The following is a 25,636-nucleotide window of genomic DNA, read 5'->3' as shown; positions in this document are numbered from 1 at the left end:
AAGCCTGCGCTCCGGAGGCTTCACGTTGCTTCCGCTGAAGCCAGGAGAGTCTGCTCTTTGAGGCTGGTGGTGGGGAAAGCAGCGCTTCCCCCATCGCCTGCCCCAGAGATTGGGGGGCAGCAGGAAGGCGCGCGACGCCTTCCCGCTACTCTCCAACCCGGCTTCGAGGCTGGCGGTGGGGAAAGCAGCGCTTCCCCCATCGCCAGCCCCAGAGATTGGGGGGCAGCAGGAAGGCGCGCGGCGCCTTCCCGCTACTCTCCAACCCGGGTTGGAGGCTGGCGGTGGGGAAAGCAGCGCTTCCCCCATCGCCAGCCCCAGAGGATGGGGGGCAGCAGGAAGGGGCGCGGCGCCTTCCTGCTACTCTCCAACCCGGGTTGGAGGCTGGCGGTGGGGAAAGCAGCGCTTCCCCCATCGCCAGCCCCAGAGATTGGGGGGCAGCAGGAAGGCGCGCAACGCCTTCCCGCTACTCTCCAACCCGGGTTGGAGGCTGGCGGTGGGGAAAGCAGCGCTTCCCCCATCGCCTGCCCCAGAGATTGGGGGGCAGCAGGAAGGTGCGCGACGCCTTCCCGCTACTCTCCAACCCGGCTTCGAGGCTGGCGGTGGGGAAAGCAGCGCTTCCCCCATCGCCAGCCCCAGAGGATGGGGGGCAGCAGGAAGGCGCACGACGCCTTCCCGCTACTCTCCAACCCGGGTTGGAGGCTGGCGGTGGGGAAAGCAGCGCTTCCCCCATCGCCTGCCCCAGAGATTGGGGGGCAGCAGGAAGGCGCGCGACGCCTTCCCGCTACTCTCCAACCCGGCTTCGAGGCTGGCGGTGGGGAAAGCAGCGCTTCCCCCATCGCCAGCCCCAGAGGATGGGGGGCAGCGGGGAGGCGTGCGACGCCTTCCCGCTACTCTCCAACCCTCCTGTGGGCTTTTGCGGGAGATGGGGGAATTCCCCCACCTCCCGCAAAAGCAGGCAAAAGCCGCACGCTCTTTAAAGGGGCTCCGTGGCTTCTGCTGGCTTTTCTAGGAGGTGGGGGAATTCCCCCACCTCGCAGAAAAGCCTGCAAGAGCCGCACAGCCTTTAAAGAGCGCGCAGCTCTTGGTGGCTTTTCCCCAAGGAGGGAGAAGGGACTGACTGGCCGAGTCAGTCCCTTCTCCCTCCTGCGGGCTTTTGCGGGAGATGGGGGAATTCCCCCACCTCCCGCAAAAGCAGGCAAAAGCCGTGCGCTCTTTAAAGGCTGCGCGGCTCTTGCAGGCTTTTCTGCGAGGTGGGGGAATTCCCCCACCTCCAGAAAAGCCTGCAAGAGCTGCGCGGCCTTTAAAGAGCGTGCCGCTCTTGGGGGCTTTTCCCCAAGGAGGGAGAAGGGACTGACTGGCCGTTTCAGTCCCTTCTCCCTCCTGGTCGAAAAGCCCGCAGGAGTCACGCGGGGCTCCTGTGGGCTTTTGCGGGAGGTGGGGGAATTCCGCCACCTCCCGCAAAAGCAGGGAGAAGGTCTTGGAGTAGCGCGCAGGCTGCGTGCAGCCTGTCCACTGCTCCCAGAGCTGCGGGGGGGGGATTATATTTTTCCCTTGATTTCCCCCCCTGAAAACTAGGTGCGTCCTATGGTCCGGTGCGTCCAATCGTGCGAAAAATACGGTAGTTTTTGGAGGAGGAAAACAAGAAAAGAAATATTTTGAATCTCAGAAGCCAGAACAGCAAGAGGAATCACTGCGCAGTGAAAGCAGCAATCCCTCTTGCTGTTCTGGCTTCTGGGATAGCTGCGCAGCCTGCATTCGCTCCATAAGACGCACACACATTTCCCCTTACTTTTTAGGAGGGAAAAAGTGAGTCTTATAGAGCAAAAAATACGGTAGACAGTTTGTTTTAACTATGCAATGCCCAGTTTAGTGAGTCAGTAACTCAGACAGCTTACATTTCAACAAGTAACTGCAGAAATATTTCTCAGAAGCCCAAGAGTACATAGCACAGATCTGTTAGCAGAGACAGCAATATGATGCTCACCAAAGTGATTAGAATGGCTGCTCTCAATGGCAGACAAGTACTTCCCATGCGGAGTGTTCTGCATACAGCAGATGCTGAGCATCTCCTGAACTCAACTGAAGTGCTGGTTCTTAAGGTACTTGAACCAACAGGCTCTCTCATTTCCAACCCTTAGATATGCAAGATCATTTTTTATTAATTTCTGGAATAGAATTAGCCTTGCATGTGTATCTTCCTCAAGGATATGGTCCATCAGGAAAACCCAGCACCACATGCTCTTACCAGCTGTTAGGGTGGTTTTAGCACTCTGAATTAGGCTGGACGATCTCACAATTCCTGAAATGCCTGGAGAGAGAGGGAGCGAAAGAAAGAAAGAGGATAAACAAAAACAGATGTTATCCATGATACTCCTTTTTTTTTTTAAGGTGGTGGTGGGGTTACAAGTCAAATATTTTTCCAGTAACACAGTAAACCCAGCATGACAGTATTACTTGCCAATTACCCTAACAAAAGCTGTTTATTTTGCTTTTATCAAGTAGATTCAAAAGCTCATTAAAATTATTTCATGCTATTTAAGACATACATTTACATTAAAAAAAAACTTTTGAAGGCCGTTTCACTACACAGAGAAAAACTTGGATTTTGCAATCAAATATATACCCAATAAGAAGTCGCAGCCAATCACAGTTCTTTGATTATTTCTCATGCAGCTACTGGGTAATTGCCATCAATGAGTATTGCTGGTATGAGGCACATCTTCACAAACACACATTTGCTGGATTCGCCATCAAGTATGAAGAGGCCTCAAGTGCTGTTCATTAGCATTAAAATATTTTCCAGAAAACTGGCTGCCACACCTTTGGGAATGAGCTACTTTCTACAAGTAGAGAACAATATAGTGCCCAAGACATTCATGGAAGTACTTTTGCAAGCAGCAACACATACTTTCCCCCCACTGTGAATATTTATGCATGCTACTGAGACCTGTGGGCATAGGGCGGTATATAAATTCAATAAATAAACAACAACAACAACAACAACAACAACAACAACAATAATACTTTGCCATATTTCAAGAATGGACCTCTTTAAAAGATCCAAGTCACAAAGGACACTGGGTGTACTCTAGCCAAAGTTTAGCCCTTTTACCTTCGTTTCATTGCCTCCAAACTGGGGGTTCATATGCTTGAATTTTAATTGGATTGTGCCCCTTATTTTAAGAAACTGCACCTTATACAACACTGTTATGAAGCACTTGACATTTTTTTAACCTTATGCATATACTCTCAATAATGATCAAGGTAGTGACTTTTGGGGGGCATTTTACAGATGAGGAAAACTGGGTTGTTTTTTTTACTTCGTCAACCTCAAAGTCATTTAGGATGTCTATGATTCAGAAGGTACTCAAGGACAGATCCTGGGATAAAAGTACAACCCATCGTCTATTGGGCATAACTACTTCTTTGGCTCAGCTCTCAGGAACTGCAGTTGGCTCAGAAGGGCACCAATTATTGGCTAAGACTCGAGGAACTGTGAAACTTAACACTGCACCCCCAAAGGAGTTTGGAGCTGTTTTTTCCTGAGTAGTATCACATGACAAACTGTTTTTAAAACCAAGCAATGTGATTTTAAGCAGAATGGGGAGGGAAAAATCTCATGAGGAATGCCCAAACATTAGATCTCAAGCAGTAATTAGAATTTGTTCTACCTACCTACCTAAAAGATTGATTGTTAAGCACTGACTCCTATAAAAAGCTACTACTATTATTCATCAGTAAGCTTACCCTGGTGTACCACTAATCCACAGTCAGGGTCATGGGCAACTTGCAATAAAATTTCTTCCACATCTCTGTTCTTTCCCGGAGGATCCATGAGAAAAGTTATTTGCTGCTGTAGGGTCCTTGGCAGAGCCATTAGCTGCGCAAATTGACCTTCTGGACTCTTATCTATCTAAAGAGAGAGAGAAATGAACGGACACGGGTTGTTGTTTTCAGCAACACTGCAAAATATTTTAATACCATGCTCTGTAGGCACATCCAAAAATTGCAACACATATTGCTGTTATAAGAGTGCAACCCTCCACACAGTATGAACAAGAAGAACCCTGATAGATCAGCCCAAAGGTCCAGCATCCTTTTCTCAGAGGGGCCAACCAGATGTCTGTGGGAAACCCACAAGCAAAGTTAAAGCACAAGAGCAGGTTTCCAGCAACTGGTATTCAAAAACATACAGCCTCCCAAACGTGGAGGCAGAGCATAGCCATCATGGTGAGTAGCCATTTTGTGTTTGGTTTTTGGTTGCAAAATTAGGGTTGTAAAATGGTAGCTTTCTGCATCCAAGGCTCTCCTGCATAAGAGGGTGAAAAGTTCAAAGGAAGGTTAGAAGTTTAAGGGGATGTTTTGTTAAGGAAGGTCTGCACAGGAGGGTCAAAGGATCAGCATACAAACCTGACAATTAAGGGGAAATAGAATCTTAACTAGAAGGTTACTCTTCTGATTGGCTGCGAGGAGAATATGTCAAGCTAGAAAGTTAGGTAAGGCAGTTTATTGTGGAGTCAGAAACTTGGAGGGAAGAGCTGAAGAGAAAAATGGGCTGAAACACTTTAAGAGAGCTGGAATGCTGGAAAGTTGGATACTGCAGGAGTAAGGAACCAGGAAAAGACCATGAAGGGACTTTATAAGCTGAAGAGAGAGGTGCAATTCTCTAAGTATTTACCCCACCATCTGGCTGGGTTTCCCCAGCCACTCTGGGCGGCTTACAGTACATATACAAAACACAGTCAAAAGTCGAACATTGAAAACTTCCTGATACAGGGCTGTCTTGTGTGGTTCTTTATTTCCTTGACATCTGATGGGAGGGTGTCCCACAGGGAGGGCGCCACTGCCAAGAAGGCCCTCTGCCTGGTTCCCTGCAACTTCACTTCTTGCAGTGAGGGTTTATTTAATGTGCTCTTATGGGCTTCTTCCTAAATTTATTTTCAAAGAAGTTGACTATTCTTGAACAAGAGCTACATCCCTCCAGCAAATCACTTTTGCAACTATGCAGAATTTTGAAAGCAGAATGAGACCTGGTGGGTGAAAAGCATAAAGCAATGAACTTCCACAATAAGGGTTATTTGGGAAACATAAGAACAGAAATAATTTAATCTTTAGCTATCTGTTTAAAGACTGAAAAGACATATAGCTTGAATTTCTATTAGGAACATAGGATTCCTGCTTATACTGAAACAGACCACTCGTCCATCTAACTCAGTACTGTCTAAAGTTCCAGAAGATCCCTGGCTGATCCTGGTAGATCACAGGATCCTTACTAGCAAAAAAAAACCCTCTGTGCAATCCTCCCCCCCAAAAGCTCAACAACTCTGGGCAATCCACCCACCCACCCCACGCACGCTCCTCCTCCCTCCAATGACAATGGGTAGATCACTGCCATTTTTTTTAATACTGGGAGTAGATCACAGTCTCTTGGGAGTTGGATATGCCTGGAACTCTGGCAGTAGCTCACCAGAGTTTCAGGCAGGGTTATTTCCCAACCCTTCCCAGAGACGTCAGAGGTTAAACCAGGACTTTCTACATGCAATAATGAGCTGGGCCCCTGATCTACAGCCCCTCCATCTATTTCACCTTTTGAGTACAATGCTAGCACCTGGCTCTCAAGGCATCAAGTTCCAAACTGTCCTGTTTCTTGTACCTTCTGTGCTGAAAGGTAACAGCCTCCTGGCAGCCCTGTGTTAATTTACAGTGCAGACACCCAACCCCACCTTCACTTTAGCTACAGTTGAACAATCGCAGTGCAATGCAGTTTATTGGAGGAGTATTCCTGGCAAAACAGGCTACAAACTTTTCACCTTAACCAAGTTCTTCAAGCATAAATGAAAAGCATATACAACAACGAGCAACACAGCAACCAGATGAATAGCAGAAACACATTTTTATCACTTCAGGTCCATGGCTTACAGAAATTACATGACGGACACCTGAAGGGCTGTTAATAATGGTATGCTTGCACAAAAGAATCCAGAACATATTGAATATGCAATTCTCAGAATCTAGAAAAGTTGCGTGAAGCTGCTGCTGTCTGTTTCACTACTATTTATCACATTAAAAAATGGGAGTCGAACTGGTGTGGGATATTCCTTTGGCACATTTGCTACTTATGCTGAACATGAGCTCATTCATGCAGTCCAACCAGGGAAAGGGAGAGGGAAGAACACATAGACACGCCATCATTAGCAGTTTTTGTTGTTTTTGTTTAAAAAGCTTTTCATCATTAATGGCTTACCTCCAGCTTCCCCTGCTGGTGCTTGTACACCACTTGTGGGCAATCCTCTAATATGTTACTGTAGAGCTTCTGAAAATGCAACATATTAGGCTTCACTATGTTCATAACCTTCGACTTATCTTCTCCAATTATCATTCTGAAGTCACCTAAACCAAACCAAGACGGTCAGCATACATACTATCAATGAAAACGCACACAATCTGAGGAAGGGATGGTGTGACTTCTAACCATGTCTGCAAACTATGGGGTGAATACTTATTGTTAGGGAAACCACTCCTGCAGATGTAATGCTAACCAAGTTTTTATCCAGAAGAGAAAAGTGTGTAGGGAGAAGGGCATGAGACCTCAGGCAGCTGCCAATCGCCTAACCACAGGGAGGAAACCTGACAATATTAAGAGGCTGATTTCTACATTATTTGTTACCCACGAGTATGTGTAGTCTGGAAGAAAAATAGATTATGCTTGATGAACAGGAGTCAGTTACAAGACAACAGATATGTAAAGACGCTAAGCATAAAGGGTACAAAGCATTATCATATTCTGACAATAAAAGATAGCCCATTTTTTTCTTTGTAGGATAAAGCACTGTTACCTATATAGCAAGTGCAATCAAAATATCCCAATGTAAGTGTAAACAGGCATGTTGGCACCCCATTAAAGAAAGAAAGAAAGAATGTTTTGGTAACCAAAAAGGAAAAATGGAGTGCAAGATATTCACCATTTAGTTAGCAATTTGTGACCCATAGTGAGGAATGCACTTGACTGGTGTGTTAATGGACAGAATGTCAGAGTTGGATTAGGGAGAGTCCAACTTGGGACACTTGTTAGCAATGTTATCACAGGATTGTTGTAGGGAGAAAATGGGGTCATTCCTTGGAGGAACAACGTGATAAACATGAGATAAGCTTAAGTGAAGAAAGTAATATGAAGCACCTGCTAGGCAACACACTTGTTTGCATCTGTCCACATTCAGGGGACCACCCCCATTTGTAGTTTTTGTAGCTTGTCACACAAGGGACTCCCACTTAGGTGTTACTAAGCACAGGATCATACAGATTCACTTTGACCAGTTCCTATTTCTCTTGAAATAGAGAAGCTGACAGACACAACTATTTCTACTACACTTCAAAACTGGGCCTCCATTTGACTTCTGAGAATACTGCCCTTCCAGTTGCTGCAATGCCCCAACCCAGTTCTCTCAAAAAAGGGACTGTGCAACTGCCTCTGCATGGAGCACTCATGTAGCGCATTATGTGCCCGGTGGAGGCCAGAGGATCAGGCACTCACTCCTCTGCCTCAGGAGGAGGATAATTGCCCAGGTAAATTTTTGCTTTTCTTTCCCGTGATAAGAACTGCTCTTCTCTCTCCATTATGCAATCTGTAGAGGTGGAAGTGTCAGAAATGGTACCTGCCAACAGGCACAGCAAGGAAAGTACAGCCTCAAACACATTCTTGTTGCACACTAGTTTAACGTCCCACTAAAAATTTTAAGTAAGGTCCAAATCTTAACCAATGTCTGATTTTTTCCCCAATCAGAAATATATTTTAGAAAGAATTATGCAGTGGCAGTCCTTTATAATTACCGTATTTTTCGCCCTATAGGACGCACCGTCCCATAAGGCACACCTAGTTTTTTGGGGGGGAAATAAAGGGGAAGAGTGGAGAAAGCTTTTGACAATATTTCTTGGAGTTTTATGAAGAAAAACCTTCAGGGGATGGGGGTTGGTCAAGGTTTTGGAAATGGTATAGGTGCAATTTATTCAGAACAAAAGGCTAAACTAATTGTTAACAATGTGGTGACGGAGGAATTTAAGATAGAGAAAGGGACACGACAAGGCTGCCCAACTTCCCCACTGCTCTTTATTTCAGTCCTGGAGGTTCTCCTAAATATGATCAGAAGGGACCAACTGGTCAAAGGTATACAAGTCGGAGCTAAACAGTAAAAATTGAAAGCATTTGCAGACGATCTAGTATTGACATTACAGGAGCCAGAATCTAGTACCAAAAGAGTACTTGAACTGATTCAAGAATTTGGTCAGGTTGCAGGATTTAAGTTGAACAAATTTAAAACCAAGGTTTTAGAGAAAAATCTAACTGCGATTGAGAAAGAGAGGTTTCAGAAGGAGACAGGTTTAACGCTGGTTAAGAAAGTAAAATACCTGGGGGTTAATATGACTGCTAAGAATGTGAATTTATTTAAAGATAACTATGAAAAATGTTGGTCAGAAGTGAAAAAGGATTTAGAAATATGGTCAAACTTGAAGCTTTCCTTGCTAGGCCGTATTGCCGCTATAAAAATGAATGTATTGCCAAGAATGTTGTTTCTGTTTCAATCATTGCAAATTCTGGATAAAATGGACTGTTTCAAGAAGTGGCAGAGAGATATTTCTAGATTTGTCTGGCAGGGCAAGAAGCCCAGAATAAAATTTAAAATACTAACTGATGCAAAGGAAAGAGGTGGATTTGCCCTGCCAGACCTTAAACTTTACTATGAATCAGCCGCATTTTGCTGGCTGAAAGAATGGCTGCTTCTTGAGAACACAGACATTTTGGATCTAGAAGGTTTTAATAATGTATTTGGGTGGCATGCATATTTGTGGTACGATAAGGTCAATGCACATAAAGCATTTAAAAACCATATTGTCAGGAAAACATTCTTTAATGTCTGGATAAGTTATAAAGATCTACTTGAAAGTAAAACCCCAAGGTGGTTGTCACCGATGGAAGTGAAGGCTCAGAAAAAGCTCAATATGGAGGCCAAATGGCCGAAATATTGGGAGATTTTGGAAAGAGAAGGAGATAAATTGAAATTGCAGAGCTTTGAGAAACTAAAAGATAAAGTGCGAGACTGGCTTCATTATTATCAAATAAGGGAGGCTTACAATCTGGACAAGAAAGTTGGCTTCCAGATGGAAAAATCAAAATTGGAAACAGAACTGTTAGATCCCAAAACTAAGATATTATCAAGAATGTATAACTTGCTGTTGAAATGGAATACTCAGGATGAAATAGTGAAATCTGTTATGATAAAATGGGCACAAGATGTTGGACATAACATAATGTTTGCTGACTGGGAACAGTTGTGGACCACAGGTATGAAATTTACGGCATGTAATGCCTTAAGAGAGAATATTATGAAAGTGATATACAGGTGGTACATGACACCAGTCAAGCTTGCAAAAAATATACCATTTGCCCAATAATAAGTGTTGGAAATGTAAAGAAAATGAAGGTACATTCTTTCACCTTTGGTGGACGTGCCCAAGGATTAAGGCTTTCTGGGAGATGATCTATAATGAAATGAAAAAGGCACTTAAATATACCTTCCTGAAGAAACCAGAGGCCTTTCTCCTGGGCATGGTCGGCCAATTGGTGCCAAAGAAGGATGAACTTTCTTTATGTATGCAACAACAGCAGCAAGAATACTCATCGCAAAGTATTGGAAGACACAAGATCTACCCACCCGGGAAGAATGGCAGATGAAGTTGATGGACTATATGGAACTGGCGGAAATGACTGGCAGAATCCGAGACCAGGGAGAAGAGTCAGTAGAAGAAGATTGGAAGAAATTTAAAGACTATTTACAGAAACACTGTAAAATCAAGGAATGTTAGAGGGATGCTGGAATGAAGTTATGTGGTTTTAGCAATAATGTTATAAAGGGGTATGTAAAAATGGATTGTTAACAGGTGAAAATGTAAAGTTACAATATATTAAGATAAAATATTAAGATAAAAGCAAAAAGGGTAAGGACTTGCTGAAACAACTACTGAACTAGAATACAAAAAAGGGAGGTGTGAGGAGGTCAGGGAAACAAGCAAATGAAAGATAAGACATGGAAAGACTGATTTGTTTTTAATTGTTTTTTATTTTTCTGTATTTTGTATTTTCTGTTTTTTTATCTTTTCTTTCTTTTTTCTATTTTTGTAACTTCTTTGAAACTTTAATAAAGATTATTAAAAAAATAAATAAAGGGAAAAAATTATTTCCCCCCCAGGCGCGGGGCTGGGGCGGGGGAGGCCCGCCCGAGCTTCCCCTGACCCTAGCCCCCAAACAGGCAGCTCTCTGCAAGCCGTGGGAGACCAGCGCTGGCTCCCGCTGCTTGCTGAGAGGTCCGCGAAGCCTGGACGCGCTGAGCTCAGCACGCGCAGGCTTCAGCATGCAGGCAACTCTCCGCAAGCAGCGGGAGTGCTCCCGCTGCTTGCAGAGAGGTCCGCGAAGCCTGGACGTGCTGAGCTCAGTGCGCGCAGGCTTCAGCATGCAGACAACTCTCCGCAAGCAGCAGGAGCGCTCCCGCTGCTTGCGGAGAGGTCCGCGAAGCCTGGACGCGCTGAGCTCAGCGCGCGCAGGCTTCAGCATGCAGGCAACTCTCCGCAAGCAGCGGGAGCGCTCCCGCTGCTTGCGGAGAGGTCCGCGAAGCCTGGACGCGCTGAGCTCAGCGCGCGCAGGCTTCAGCATGCAGGCAACTCTGCGCAAGCAGCGGAAGCGCTCCCGCTGCTTGCGGAGAGGTCCGCGAAGCCTGGACGTGCTGAGCTCAGTGCGCGCAGGCTTCAGCATGCAGGCAACTCTCCGCAAGCAGCGGGAGCGCTCCCGCTGCTTGCGGAGAGGTCCACGAAGCCTGGAGAGCGAGAGGGGTCGGTGTGCACCGACCCCTCTCGCTCTCCAGGCTTCACCGAAAGCCTGCATTCGCCCCATAGGACGCACACACATTTCCCCTTCATTTTTGGAGGGGAAAAAGTGCGTCCTATAGGGCGAAAAATACGGTATTTTACACTTTTGACACCAAACAATTGTTCTTCATTTCAGACCAAGCAATTATCCATCACTTATTCCTTACATGGGCAAAACGTGGGAAACAAGGAAGGCTTTATCCATCCCAAAACAGTTTGATGTGCTTTGACTCATTTCTAGCTCCGTTAGCAAACATTACATGCCAGGATCGCTTTTTTAGAAGGCTGCTCTATGCTCAGAGAAACAGGAAATGTGGCAACTCACACATGTGTGTAAAGGGGAAAGTGGAACTGAGTGCTTTAAACACAGGAGGAACTAATGTAAGGGAAGAACACAATTTTTAAAACACCAGTCAGAATATTGACCGCATTAAGCTTTCCACAGTAGGGAAGCCTTCGCTAACATGAAAACAAAAGGGCTGAGGCAGCCTATAACAACAAAGAGAGGAGGCTTTTTCTCATGATCTAGGGATTATAACTAGGGATATAATCAAAATTTCCAATGTCTAGTTTCTAAGTGAGGGACACCAACACAAAGGCATAAGAGTTACATGTTATAACATTTGTTATACTCTGCAGAATGTGCCTTAAGCTTTCCTGAAACAAAGCACCTGGGCCATTATTCAGCCTCGTCTGACAGAAGGCTACCCCAGGGAAGGTCAGAGGTAGTTTGTCAAAGGATTTCCCTTACCACATAAAAGCATAATATACTCACTCAGCTTCGAACCATGCTGTGCCAACAAGGTTTCTCTGCAATTCCAAGACCACTTAGTCAAGCCTTTGCCATAATGCACTATGTAAGCCTGGGCTTTCCCCTCCAAGATTAAAAGGTTATACATCAAGCCAAAGCCTGTCAGTTCAACTATATTGTGTTGAAACACAGAAAAGCCCGAGAAATAAAGCATAAGTTGCAATATACAGTGTATGTAGCTGCTCTTCCTTGCCGAGCTTTTGTTTCATTGAAACCAAGGAGTAGCCAGATGTTGAACCTCAACTCCCATCAGCCCTCTCTCAGCTAGCATGACTAATGGTCAGAGATGATGGAAACTGTAGTCCAGCAACATCTGGATGGCAACACACTGGCTACCCACAATTTAAGAGTTGACCTGTACATATTTCATTTCAAGCTTCAAGTTTTATTGAGATGTTGCTGAAGGGTACTGGTGTCTGGTTTTTGTCTGGAAGGGTTTTTTTTTCATATGGCAAGGATGGGCTCTCTGTATTTTATTTGTGAAAACATTTTTACCCTGCCATTTGCATCTTACAATATAATTTTAAAGTTAAACAATACAGAGCAATATAGGACATTATGAGACAGGGACTGAAGTCCACGAGCCTTCCGAAACAATAAAAAGCCAAAACGTTTTCTGAAAGAACCACATAAACCAGCTGCCTAAAAACTAGGAGTGAGGGGACTGGAATGGACCTCCCTCAAGAGAGATGCCCACAACATTTGGGGGAACAGTCCAAAAATCATTGCCAGAGCCCAGGTCACCCTAAACCAGCCTACACCAATCAGGTACCCAGGTTGGAAAGACAACTCCCATCGTGCCCAGACAGCATAGGACTTTATTAGTTATTTCTTACATTCATATCCTATCTTTCCTCCAAGGAGCTCAATTTGGCATACGTGGTTCTCTTCCTCCTCATTTTATCCTCACAACATTGTATCCTGTGAGGCAGGTCTGGCTGAGAGACTGTGACGGGCCCAAGGTCATCCGGTGAGTTTCATGGCTAAGCAGGGATTTGAACTCTTGTCCCTTAGGTCCTAGTCCAACACTCTGAACCACACTGGCTTTAAATACAGGTAGTTTCATACGGGAGAAAGCAATATATGAGTCAATGGCAAGCTTCGTGTAGGACCAAATTAAACACTCTTTTTTTCTTTTCTGGAGAGTGAATCAGCATATGCTCAACTAATGCTTTTATGGGAACCCTTGGCAAGCAAGACAGGAAGCACAGAGCAGGATGTAGCGACACATACTTCATCCAGGTTTAGGGTCCTTTTCGAACCCTGGCAACAACAACAACAAAAATACACTGAAAGTCATACTAACCACAATAAGAGAGCCCAGCAATCTGCATATAAAGATCCTCTTCAGAGAAACTTTCAGGTAACATAAGAAAGGCTGCTGTGACTGCGCTCTTCAAGTTACTAGTAAGGGCAGCTTGCAGCTTAACGTTCTCATTCTGAGTAAGGATTTTCACCTGAAAAGTAGTCAAGAGAATGGGTAGGGCATCAGAAATTACAAGCATTAAACATACACACACCAAAGCATTTCTATTTATTTTACTGATTTACAAACTGCTTCACAGCCATAGCTAAAGTATTATACGATAAGATAAAATCTGATAAAATACAGATTCTAAAAACAATAAAACCATCATTACAATTGCACAATTAATATTCCATAAAATGACCAGGAGAGCTTTCTTAAACAAAAATGTCTAAGGCAGGCACCTAAACATCAAAGCACTAAATGTCAGTCTAACTCCAGCTCATTCCAGAGGGCAGAAGCTGCAATGCCAAAAACATGGTTTCTGGTACAAAACCTTGAACTGCACCTGATAGTGGCAGCCAGTGCCCTGCAGCTCCCTCAGCAGAGGTATTATAATCTATGATGGGATTTATGTGCTTCATAACTGACTGCAAATCCCAGAACTATGTCACAATTAATGAATGAAGGTACAATGATTTAGAGATTTTCCAATTTTGTCAAGCTCCACTTTCAACAAAGCATTCAACATTATAAATAAAACATTTACAGAAAAGCAGGTGGCAATAAACACCTATACAGTGGTACCTTGGGTTACATACGCTTCAAGTTACATATGCTTCAGGTTAGACTCCGCTAACCCAGAAATAGTATCTCGGGTTAAGAACTTTGCTTCAGGATGAGAACAGAAATTGTGTGGCGGCGCAGCGGCAGCAGCGAGAGGCCCTATTAGCTAAAGTGGTACCTCAGGATAAGAACAGTTTCAGGTTAAGAACGGACCTCCAGAATAAATTAAATACTTAACCCGAGGTACCACTGTAATCAATGCAACACATGAATGCAAAGTCTTTGCATCTCTGTAACATATTGTTCTTGGAGGTAGAAACAATAGCAGACAGTGGTGCTCACCTGACCTCCTGCTGCCTGCATCACTGAATACAAAGACAGAGATTGGCAAGGTTAGTATGGAGCAAATGCTAGGGTTGCCATATTTCAAACAGTGAAAATCCGGACAGAAAAGTTGCTGAGCTTTCTTTTTTTATTTTTTCCCAAGGTTGTTGAGCTTCTTTTGGCAGGATCACAACAAAAATTGCCGTTTTTGAGCTATTTTAAGGGAAAATCAGAAAAATCAGCACTGTTGACATGGGCTGCCATACATCCGGATTTTCCAGGATATTTGGCCGATTTCTGCCCAGACGCTGCTGATAAATGTGTGACTGGGGGCGGCCGCCGAGACCATATAACACCGGTCTTGAAAGACCTACATTGGTTCCCAGTACGTTTCCGAGCACAATTCAAAGTGTTGGTGCTGACCTTTAAAGCCCTAAACGGCCTCGGTCCAGTATACCTGAAGGAGCGTCTCCACCCCCATCATTCTGCCCGGACGCTGAGGTCCAGCGCCGAGGGCCTTCTGGCGGTTCCCTCATTGCGAGAAGCAAAGCTACAGGGAACCAGGCAGAGGGCCTTCTCGGTAGTGGCGCCCGCCCTGTGGAACGCCCTTCCAGCAGATGTCAAAGCGATAAACAACTACCTGACATTCAGAAGACATCTTAAGGCAGCCCTGTTCAGGGAAGTTTTAAACGTGTGATATTTTATTGTATTTTTGGTTTTTATGGAAGCCGCCCAGAGTGGCTGGCGAGGCCCAGCCAGATGGGCGGGGTATAAATAATAAATTATTATTATTATTATTATTATTATTATTATTATTATTATTATTCTGGATATGTCCAGGAAATTCCAGGCGTATGGCAACCCTAGCGAACGCACAGCGGGAGATGGACCTATGTGTTTGCACCACGCTGACTTTCCTCTCTCCATCCCAGTTTTCAGGAGCAATGCTGACAACTGGAGTCAGGTGAATGCCAGTGCCCCATGCCAACACCCACTATTGGGTATAAATACTTTGATTTAAATAACTTATTTCTAGGCCACTTAGACCTAGTTTCATGATTCCCCAGCTTCTGCAAGACTGAGTATCAGAAATGACACTGAGGATAAAATTCAATTTAATAATAATAATTTATTATTTATACCCCGCCCATCTGGCTGAGTTTCCCCAACCACTCTGGGTAGCTCCCAATCGAGAGTTAAAAACAATACAGCATTCAATATTAAAAACTTCCATAAACAGGGCTGCCTTCAGATGTCCCAGTGGCCACTCCCAGTCACCAGTCTAGCTGCCGCATTCTGTTTTTTTTTTAAATGATATTTTATTGAAGTTTCAAAAAAAAAAAAAAGTTACAAAGGTGATAAGAAAATAGAAAAAAGAAAACAAAAAATACAAAATACAGAATCGAAAAAAAGAAAAAAGAAACGATTAAAAATAAGTCCATCTTTCGATGTCTTGCCTTTCATTTACTTGTTTCCCTGACCTCCTCTCACCTCCCTTTTTTGTATTCCATTTCGAATGATTAATTCAGCAAATCCTTTCCCTCTTTGTTTTTATCTTAGTTCTTTATCTTAACATATTATAGCCTTATATTTTCATCTATTAACAAGCCATTTTTACATACTCCTTTTTAACATTGTTGCTAAAACCGCTTCATTTCATTCCGACATCATTTTAACATTCATTAATTTTGCAGTGTTTCTGTAAATAGTCCTTAAATTTCTTCCAGTCTTCTTCCACCGACTCTTCTCCCTGGTCTCGGATTCGGCCAGTCATTTCCGCCAATTCCATATAGTCTATCACTTTCATCTGCCATTCTTCCAGGGTGGGTAGATCTTGTATCTTCCAATACTTTGCAATAAGTATTCTTGCTGCTGTTGTAGCGTACATAAAAAAAGTTCTATCCTTCTTTAACACCAATTGGCCGACCATGCCCAGGAGAATTAATTGCAGAACTTAGCTCTAAAGAGGTTGTTCTGTTGGCACAAGCATTTCTGCTTATCCAATGGAACAAATCTTCCTTCCCCTTCCCCCATGTACTGTTCTGAGGATGCTCCCAACCTTCCAGAGCAGATCCGGAGAAGATACAGGGGTGAGGGAGAAAGCCACATTGCACAAAGTCCTTCCACTGGCTTCCACAAGCAGAACGGGTTAGTTGAATCCAGCCCTATAACAACACCCATACACTTCTGCAACTTATATTCCATTTTAGAAAATGCCCGAATATTTGAGTTTGATGAAGTTAAAAAAAACACATACTCCATAGATCCCATGTACACATGGCTTTTGTTTTGCTTTATCACATAATAATAAAGTAAAAAAACAGGATGCTACCTTATAACAGGTCAGATTATTTGTCCATATAGCTAACCCTGACTGGCAGCCACTCTCCAGAGTCTCTGACAGGAGCCTTTCACACCGCTTTCTACCTGATCTTTCCAAATGGAGGTGAAAGGGAATGTATTGGCACATGTGGCGCTTCCACCTACATAGACATGAATAGGAAGGCATGCCATGGGTGAAAGGTTATCACTCATGGCACTAACATACTATTAGTCTGGCCTGAACGTTTGTACTGCAATGTTTGGCTGCAATACTGATGAAACGTCATCATTTGTAACCAGTTCTGACATATGCTGGAAAAGCTCCAATTGAAGCCCATTCTTCTACCGCTTGAGTCATCAACTAGAACAGACAAGGTGACAAACTTACTTCCGTTGTCTGTGATCGAGATCCAAAGAACTGTGAAACTAGAACAAGGGAGCCCACGGGAGGAGAGCTGGACCTGTTCTTGAACATTAAAAGCCCACACCCACCATGGAAATGGCTTTTGAAAGCAAGGAGAATTTCTGAAGTTTGATATGGGATAGTGGTCAGCAGTTCACAGTCAGAAGTTCCACTGAAGTAGCACAAGTCGCCTTCCTAAGCAGCTCTTTGGATCCCAGCATGTATCTCTTCTGCTGTAGCAACAAGAGACAATCTCGGAGGCCTTTGCAATTTACTTGGATAAAAATAACACATGAACCCTCACACATTTGTAGGTGGCTTTGATTTGAAAAGACAAAAAAGGAAAACCAGTCTCAAAGATGCTGAAGAGTAATACATTGATGCCCACCTCATTTTGCTACACAGAGGTCTTTCTCAGTAGCTTTTATCTTCCTTCGCAATTTCAAAACTGATGTTTTTGTAAATGGAAACATGGAAACCCCTGAAGGAGGTCTGTTTAGGTGGAAAAAGTGATGGTCATTTGAACATTACTCTTGGGCATCTTTGAGATTCTTTCTCCTGTTTTGTCTTTTTCCTTGGATGCTTCCTGTTTCTCATTTGCGTGTGTGATTTAATTTGAGGCAATCTGTACACCACTGTGCTGCATTTGTCCATAGAATAATCAATGTTGTAAACATATTTACACAGTTATGCAATTTCCCTCCAGATTTTGCCCTGCACGATGAAGGAATAAGTATTGCCTCTAACCAAATTACCCTTTTCTTCTGTTTTTTATTTTTTTTAAAGTTTCCACAAGATGATTTTAGAGTGAAGGAGACAGCTGGAGCTAGACTGCAATGAAACAAATAGACTGATATTATTACAGTGTGCAGTTTTCGCAAACATTTAGAAGGTATATGGGTAAAAGCAAGTCCATGACAAAGAGATGATTGTATCCAGAACCTCACAAGCTTAAACCAGAGCCGATGATATATGTTTCTGAACACAACCCTCGAGACCCAAAACGAATCTGTGGGGCATACAATATCATTATTCTTCCATTATCTCCCCCCTGCATTTGAAGTGTGGTTTTTGTTAGCGACACAAAATCTGAACCATCTGAATAGTTAAAGGTAAACTGGTCCTGGGAGAGGCTATTTGAACACATGCTTTCAATTTGCTTTCCTACATGTTTTTAAAAGCCTAATTTTACAAACAAGCATTTTTCTTCCTCCTTGAGGGGGGAAAAAGTCAATACAATCTTCTAGAGCTGAAAATGGCAGCTGAGAAGACAATAGGGGAATACAGTGAAAGACCAGCTGCTTTTGCTGTCTGTCTAACGGCCAAATTACACAGCCAGTTGAATAGTCAAGTGACCAAACAGCCAGTTCACCTCTATTGAGAACAACTGTGTTTATATGCTAGGAAAAAGCCTGATATATAATAGCTTATCTGCTTGACTGAGAGGGGGAAAATGAAGAAATGTGGTCTTCTGACTCAGTTCTTTCACTTGATTTACACTACCTGCCATCTCATATTGAAGAGTCAAAACTAACAGAGTTTGCTGGTTTTTTTTAATATGTTCATTTTAACGTCTGATTCAGCAAGACTCATTGTAACCATGTCCTGCGGATGTGAGTTAGAGAGAGAATCCAGTATAAATGTATTATAAGGGGTCTTCGCCATAACCCACTCCTAAACATTTTACTCCACTGAACACAGTGGGCCTTGGTCTAAATTAAGCATGTAGAGGTTTCATCTCTTTGATGGTTCCTTATGTAACATTTTCTTATAAAGACCCTATTTATTCTTAAATTGCATGCACCCACCCCAGGGGCTTTGGGATGTTCATTCTCCTCAAAAGTCCAGTCCCAAGGTGTGGCATGTTATATCATTTCTGCTGGGAAGCGGGGGGGGGGGGTCTATTAAAAATACTGTATTTTCAGGGCCTATTATCCTTTCATCACAAATGATTTGGCTTGCCAAAATTTATGAAGAGATGTTGCAAACAAGGATCCAGTTAAAGGAGGGAAGAACACACTTTGCACACAGTGTTCATCTGTTAAGTATCTGAGACTGCCCCATAGTGGAGGGGGAAACACAGAGAAGCACAGGTCTGGGACTTCCTTTCTCAGAGCAGGAGCAATGACATCATCGGCCAAAGTGACAGGTTAACTGATGGATTGTCCTTGCTCTGGCAAGTGAATTAATATGGTAATCAGAAATGTGAGTTTGTTTGTGACAAATCTGCAGAGGTAATCAGAGACCAGATGCTTTCTTCCTTTTTTGTGTGTGTGGATAGGATTCTGATTTCAGGCTAGCAATTTAAAGGGCAAGAATTCTTTGCAAGAAGCAAGCAGTTAAATTTCAGCTGGCCAAATGTGCTCTATGAGATGAACCTACACAGTCGGAAGCAAGCGTCACTGAGTTTGATGGAGCTGACTCTCAAGAAACTATCGTATTTACTTGAGTATAATGCGTTATCAAATCTAATGAGCACCTTAATTTTCGCAACGCAAAAAAAGTGTGCATTAGATTTGGGTAAATAAGGTATACATAAAATTGCAGTCATACAGATCCTAATATATGGTGGTGGTGTTGCAGTCAGGATAAGTACTACATACTTAGAATAGATCTGTGGAAATTAATAAACATAGCTTTCTTAGGGCCATTCATTTCAATGGGTCCACTGTGAGTAGAACTTAATGGAATACAGCCCTGGGTATTGTGCTATGTATTGCGCGCTCTCTCTGTGTTGAAATATATAAAAAAATTGTCCAGTAGCACCTTAGAGACCAACTACGTTTGTTCTTGGTATAAGCTTTCCTGTGCATGCACACTTCTTCAGATACACTGAAACAGAAGTCACCAGACCCTTATACAGTGTTACCTCGGGTTGAAGTAGCTTCGGGTTGAGCGTTTTCGGGATGCACTCTGCGGCGACCCGGAAGTAACGGAACATTTTACTTCCAGGTTTCGCCGCTCCCTCGCTGTGAGAAGCCAAGTTACAGGGAACCAGGCAGAGGGCCTCCTTGGTAGTGGCACCCACCCTGTGGAACGCCCTCCCACCAGATGTCAAAGAGAAAGACAACTTTTAGACGACATCTGAAGGCAGCCCCGTTTAGGGAAGCTTTCAATGTTTAACAGACTATTGTATTTTAATATTTTGTTGGAAGTCTCCCAAAGTGGCTGGGGAAACCCAGCCAGATGGGTGGGGTATAAATAAAAAATTATTATTATTATTATTATTATTATTATTATTATCATTATTATTATTCGTCTTGTGATTCCTGATGTCAAATTTATGTCCATTTATCCTTTGGCATAGGGTTTGGCCTGTTTGTCCAATACAGAGAGCTGAAGGGCACTGCTGGCATTTGATGGCATATACAATGTTAGAAGATGAGCAATTAAATAGGCCTGAGATGGTATGTTTGATGTTGTTGGGTCAGTGACAGTGTTGTCTGGGTGTATATGGCAGCAAAGTTAGCATCTGGGTTTATTGCAGGCTCTGGTACCAGTGTCCATGTTAAGTCTGCTTGCTGTATTTTTGTGGGTGAGGGGTGTGTGTGTGTGTGTGTGTGTGTGTGTGTGTAATAATGGATGAACACCAGATGCCTGCATTTTTGTATTCTCTTTGGGGGGGTGGGGTTGTCATGATGGGCTCCCGCACTTCGAAGTTTATCACCGCACAACTAGATAGCATAGTTTAAGAAGACCTCCTACTGTGAACCTTGAGAGCTCTGCTGGGCAAATGCAGACCATGATCTTATTCTGAATAATGATCTTACTCTGCGTAAGACAGCTTCATCCATAGAGGTATAGTGCCTCTGAAGCTATCATGGACATGTAAGTGGACTTTCATAAGTGTAGCTGAGGTGGAACAGGTAGGAGGAGCTATAAGTAGGAGGAGCTTGGGACTATGTGACAGGAGTGGCTTGGATAGTGCCTCCCACTTTCATGAAGCACCAGAAGTATCTGCCATTCCTCAGTAGCCAGGAAATTTACATAGTCTGAAGACGGGACAGCAGATCATAAAGTTTTAACAGGATGGATGTTTTCTACAAGCCTCAATTGGGCTGCAAAAAAAACCCTGTATTTACCCAGTTCTTCAACATGAAGTTAGATGAGAACTTGGCTAATCAATCTTATGTGGTGTCCAAAGCAAAAGCCAGCAAACTCTTGAGACACAGCCAGAGAGGCCTGGGAAGAAGAAAAGAGCTCACAATTCTCAATAGCCATTTGTGTCCTACTAGAGATGTCCTCATCTGAACTATGTGGCTCATATTAGCACTGCTGCAAGAGTATACCAAACTAAGGGAAATTAACACATCGGAGAGCGGGACTTGGCTTATATTGCCCACTCCATAGAGACAGAAAAACACAGAAACATTAACTAGCTGGGACACAATCTTGTAGCGGAACACTAGGAATTATTCTGCTTGAATCCCTGCTAAAACAGGAGGAAACCCATATGAGCTGTTCAGTCATGTTTAATATATCACTGTCAGATTTGTGCAAAGGGTTTGTTTTTCAACATTCAGGTTTGTATTGACTGTAAATCACACAGTGGAAACAGTCGATAAAAAGGTATTGCCTCACAAACCTGAAACATCAGATGGGAATGCTTTCATGTTCAGATGGGTGGCATATTTCAAAGGCTTCAAAGATCAGCCCTAAAGCTGTTGTCACCAAGGTTTGAAAAACCAACAACCAACTAAAATAACAATATCTACGAGTGACATTAGTTAAAATTTCCAGCAGCAACTACAAATTACAGGTTAATTTTGCAAGTTTAGATCTGGATGCAAATTCCAAGAAGAAAAAGAAGATCATGTTGACCCAGAATGGAACAACCGAAAGAAAACCTAGAACCAGAGAAGGCATTTATATTTATTGGATTTGCATTCTGTTTTTATTTATACTTCTAGGGCAAGATTGAATGTAGCATGAGTAGACTTCTGCTCACTTCTCCTTCCTGTCCTCCACCCTGCAGTTTCCACCAGCAAAATCTGCTCTGAACTTTAGAGACACTGAGGACTGGAGGGGAAAATGAGAAAGCCAATGTTCTGTTGCACAAGCAGGCTAACATCACCGAACACTGCCTTTCGTTTTACTGATTCCCAGAAGTTCAAAGCAGGCTTAAGATAGGTAAAGTGTGAAAAATGCTATCTACCTTCCTACACACTTAAGCCAAGTCACAAAATACCTCTTCAGACAGAATGATCTTACAAAAGTTTCAAAGTGACAATGGGTACGAATTTAGACATGCTATGTCCGATGCGGTACAGTCCTCCCAGAGATCATTCCACTGGAAAATACTCACTAGGTTAGACTGAATGGAAGCACTACTCATCAAGATCTCCCTGCATATGGAAAGTTGATATTTTTTTATAAGGGGACTTTGAAACAAGTGATTCCCATGCACATTCCAAAATGGTGGAATCCTGGGAAAAGTGAATAGGGGAAATAGAACAAACACCCAAATATGTAACTATGATTTTACTAAAAATTGTACACTGCTTGAGGAACTTCAGTTGAAGCATTTTTTAAAAATAAATAAATATTTGATGAAATCACAAACTTAAGTTTTACTTAGTTCCCAGAAGAACAGCAACATGAATGCTCATTTGTTTTCTGAACTTGTAACACAGACAAACTAAGAAGAGTGGACTTGTTTTGTTCTCAGTATCAAAGGCAAGAAAAAGTATCTTCCATTAATTTTACTGGAAAGGACCAATGAATAATTTCCACCAACTCCCACTAATGGTTTCATATGTTGTAGCAGAAGAATATTAAATATATATTAAATACATAAAAATACAAAAAAGAAGTCAGCTGGGAATTCATAGGCAACTAAAAAGTATCACTTAAGACTATACCCAAAGCAGATTCACAACCCCACCTGCCCACCCCTTCCTGTCATCAGAATTCCAAGTTGAATTTAGAGTCTCTCTCTCTCCTTTTGACTTAACTCTGCTTCCATCTAGTGGTCAATTGGAACACTTGATATGAACTTTGTGTAGTTGTCACTGGCATTTCACCAGGCACTTTTAAAGCTCAGTACTCTTTATCCTATGGGACGCGGGTGGTGCTGTGGTCCAAACCACAGAGCCTAGGGCTTGCCGATCAGAAGGTCGGTGGTTCGAATCTAGCAGTTTGAAAGCATGTCAAAGTGCAAGTAGATAAATAGGTACCGCTCTGGTGGGAAGGTAAACGGCATTTCCGTGCGCTGCTCTGGTTCGCCAGAAGCGGCTTAGTCATGCTGGCCACATGACCAGGAAGCTGTACGCCAGCTCCCTTGGCCAGTAAAGCGAGATGTGCGCTGCAACCCCAGAGTCGGTCACGACTGGACCTAATGGTCAGGGGTCCCTTTACCTTTACTCTTTATCCTTAAAGCACCGGATTCGGAGTATGGGAGTGTGGCACTCTATATATTGTTGCAGCTGAGCTCCAATTAGCCCCAGACAACATGGTCAGAGATAGGATTGGAGTCCAACAACATCTAGAGAGCCACAGGTACCCACCTGTGACTTAAAGACACCAATAAACTGGTGTGACCAACTGTTAAGGAGAAATGGGTTAAGATCTTCCATCAGGTATGAAACTCACACAATACTTTTGGGAAATTATTATCTTTCAGCTTAACTCTGCATCCACTACCATGAACTCCTGGCAGCATACAAACATGATCAATAATATGTTTAAATATAGACCGGGCATTTCCAAATTCTTCCCCAAGAGTGCAAAAAGGTCACAGGAAGAGATGTGGGAATGGAGGAACTGAGAGCCAAGTGATAGTGGCATTCCCGTTGGATACCAATGTACCTGTTGCAGGGTAACTCACATGTGCTTACAATGGCTTGGCAAAGGACAGTACAATCTGGTTCCAAAACTCTGAAGTTACTTGACAAACTACATACATTAGTTCCACACACACATCATATTAAACCATAATTCAAATCAAGCTATGGTTTGATGCAAATAAGCAGTGTGGTGGCGCATGCTGCTGAAGTGTTCCCAAGGCACTTCTCTTCCACTGCTACAATTCCACAGATACAACAAGCCAAAGTCTAGCTTGCTGTGCTATCCAAACCCAGGTTTACGGTGCACTTCCTCCCAAGGTTTGTTCTTGCCTGTCACTCATGGTGGCAGATTCAGTTGCACACCAAGGGAGGAGAGCCAAGGGAACTTTTGACCAGCAGTCACCACCGTACTGCTCATTCACATCGAACTATGGTTTAATGCTACATTCAAACCAGGCCACTACATGATGCATGGTTTTGTTTTAAAAAGGTGTACTTCATTAAAAGGTAAAGGTAAAGGACCCCTGACAGTTAAGTCCAGTCGCAGATGGCTCTGGGGTTGCGGCGCTCATCTTGCGTTACTGGCCGAGGGAGCCGGCGTTTGTCCGCAGACAGTTTTTCCAGGTCATGTGGCTTGCATGACTGAGCCACTTCTGGCGAAACCAGAGCAGCGCACGGAAACACCGTTTACCTTCCCGCCGGAGCGGTACCTATTTATCTACTTGCATTTTTGGCGTGCTTTCGAACTGCTAGGTTGGCAGGAACTGGGACCGAGCAACGGGAGCTCACCCCATCACGGGATTCGAACCACGAACCTTCTGATCGGCAAGTCCAAGAGGCTCAGTGGTTTAGACTCTTATTTTAAAGAAAAAGTAGTGGTGAGCTCCCTGATTAGGAATGTGTTCCTGTGTTGGCCCCTGCGGTAGCTCCCTGCTGAAAATTCACCTACCCAACACTGCTATTTGCCTTCAATTGTGCTGTTCACTGAAATTAAACAGCACCTTGAGCAAACTGCCACATAGAGGAAGGAATTTGTGGAGGCCCAATTCAGACTGTAGTCCCACAGCTGCTTTTTCTCCAAAACAGAAGTGGCCATTTGAACACTAACATGAACAATGTAACATGTAGCTCAACCCTCAGATGGAACGCAATAACAACTTTATCAGCATTTCACTTTACTTATGCCACAAATTTACATTCCAAACACCACAGTACGAGTACAGCCTATGGCCACTTATCCCTCCACCATGTTTTTGAAATAGTTTCCCTGTAGTTATGGTTTGTGGTCATTTTAAATGAGAAAACGAGTCTTAAGCAGTACCGGCTTTTGCAGTCGTCCAGCTACATAGAGTGTCTTCCAGCGAAGCAAATCTTCAATCAGAACATCAGTACTAATAACACCATATTTTATAACCTGGAACATGCAAAAATGAGAGCTGGATCACATTAGGTGTAAATAAAAGACTTAAAATAAATAAGACTAAAATAAAATACATCTGCCAAAAGCAAATTAGGTTTGCACAAAGGCTGAATCTTTTGAAAATTCTTTTGGGGAAATTATTCTCAAAGCACGAGAGAGGTAGGTTTTTTTTTGTCTCTTTTGTTAAGAACCATCCTAAGAAGCAGCAGAGGGGCACACACTGTGAAGTCTTTTTCATCAGAAACTTTCCATGGGAAAATCACTTATCTCCCCTGTTCTCCTCATAAGCCTTTCTGCAGAGTCTCTTATCTAACCTTCAAGGTGCCTCTTGATATTTAAACAGTTACCTTCCTTGGAGTCCCAAAACTAACTTAGTTTTGAACCTATCTTTCATGATGGAAAGAGTCATAAAAGTTGTTTTATTGTAATAAAATCTAAAACAAAGATTAAAATAACCACAATTTAAATCAATTCATCCTGTTTTCATAGAACATATTGCCTTTCAAAAGAATTTTCGTCTCGGTAATAAAGCTCTCACAGAGCAAAAGCCTGAATGAGTCAATCACTAAAGTTGTGCACTGGGGACAAACCCAAATAACAGCAAAGATGCCACCTATATTACTTA

The 25,636-nt window shown here is 43.2% G+C and overlaps 1 protein-coding gene across 10 annotated transcripts in view; it reads right to left on the bottom strand.

Annotated features, from left to right (window-relative positions):
* Positions 1-25,636, bottom strand: part of TAMM41 (TAM41 mitochondrial translocator assembly and maintenance homolog) — a 146,126-nt gene that overhangs the window by 10,898 nt on the left and 109,592 nt on the right. For 8 of the 10 annotated variants that reach the window (XR_014545484.1, XR_014545485.1, XR_014545486.1 and 5 more), the window contains 5 exons: positions 24,913-25,005; positions 13,032-13,182; positions 6,245-6,390; positions 3,748-3,913; positions 2,246-2,308 (listed from right to left, as the gene is read on the bottom strand). Coding sequence is in view for 7 of the 10 variants with exons in the window: in XM_083603542.1 (XP_083459668.1) it covers positions 2,246-2,308; positions 3,748-3,913; positions 6,245-6,390; positions 13,032-13,182; positions 24,913-25,005 (619 nt within the window). In the remaining 3 variants the exon portion in view is untranslated. Of the gene's footprint in view, positions 1-2,245; positions 2,309-3,747; positions 3,914-6,244; positions 6,391-13,031; positions 13,183-17,194; positions 17,216-24,912; positions 25,006-25,636 lie in introns of those variants that run through there. The other 2 variants (XM_083603541.1, XM_083603546.1) reach the window with 2 other exon arrangements.

The sequence above is a fragment of the Podarcis filfolensis genome (assembly GCF_964270895.1).
Source record: "Podarcis filfolensis genome assembly, chromosome: 2".
NCBI classification, from domain to species: Eukaryota; Metazoa; Chordata; class Lepidosauria; order Squamata; family Lacertidae; genus Podarcis; species Podarcis filfolensis.
Note: the sequence above shows the minus strand (reverse complement) of the source record. Positions and strands in the feature narration are given on the sequence as shown.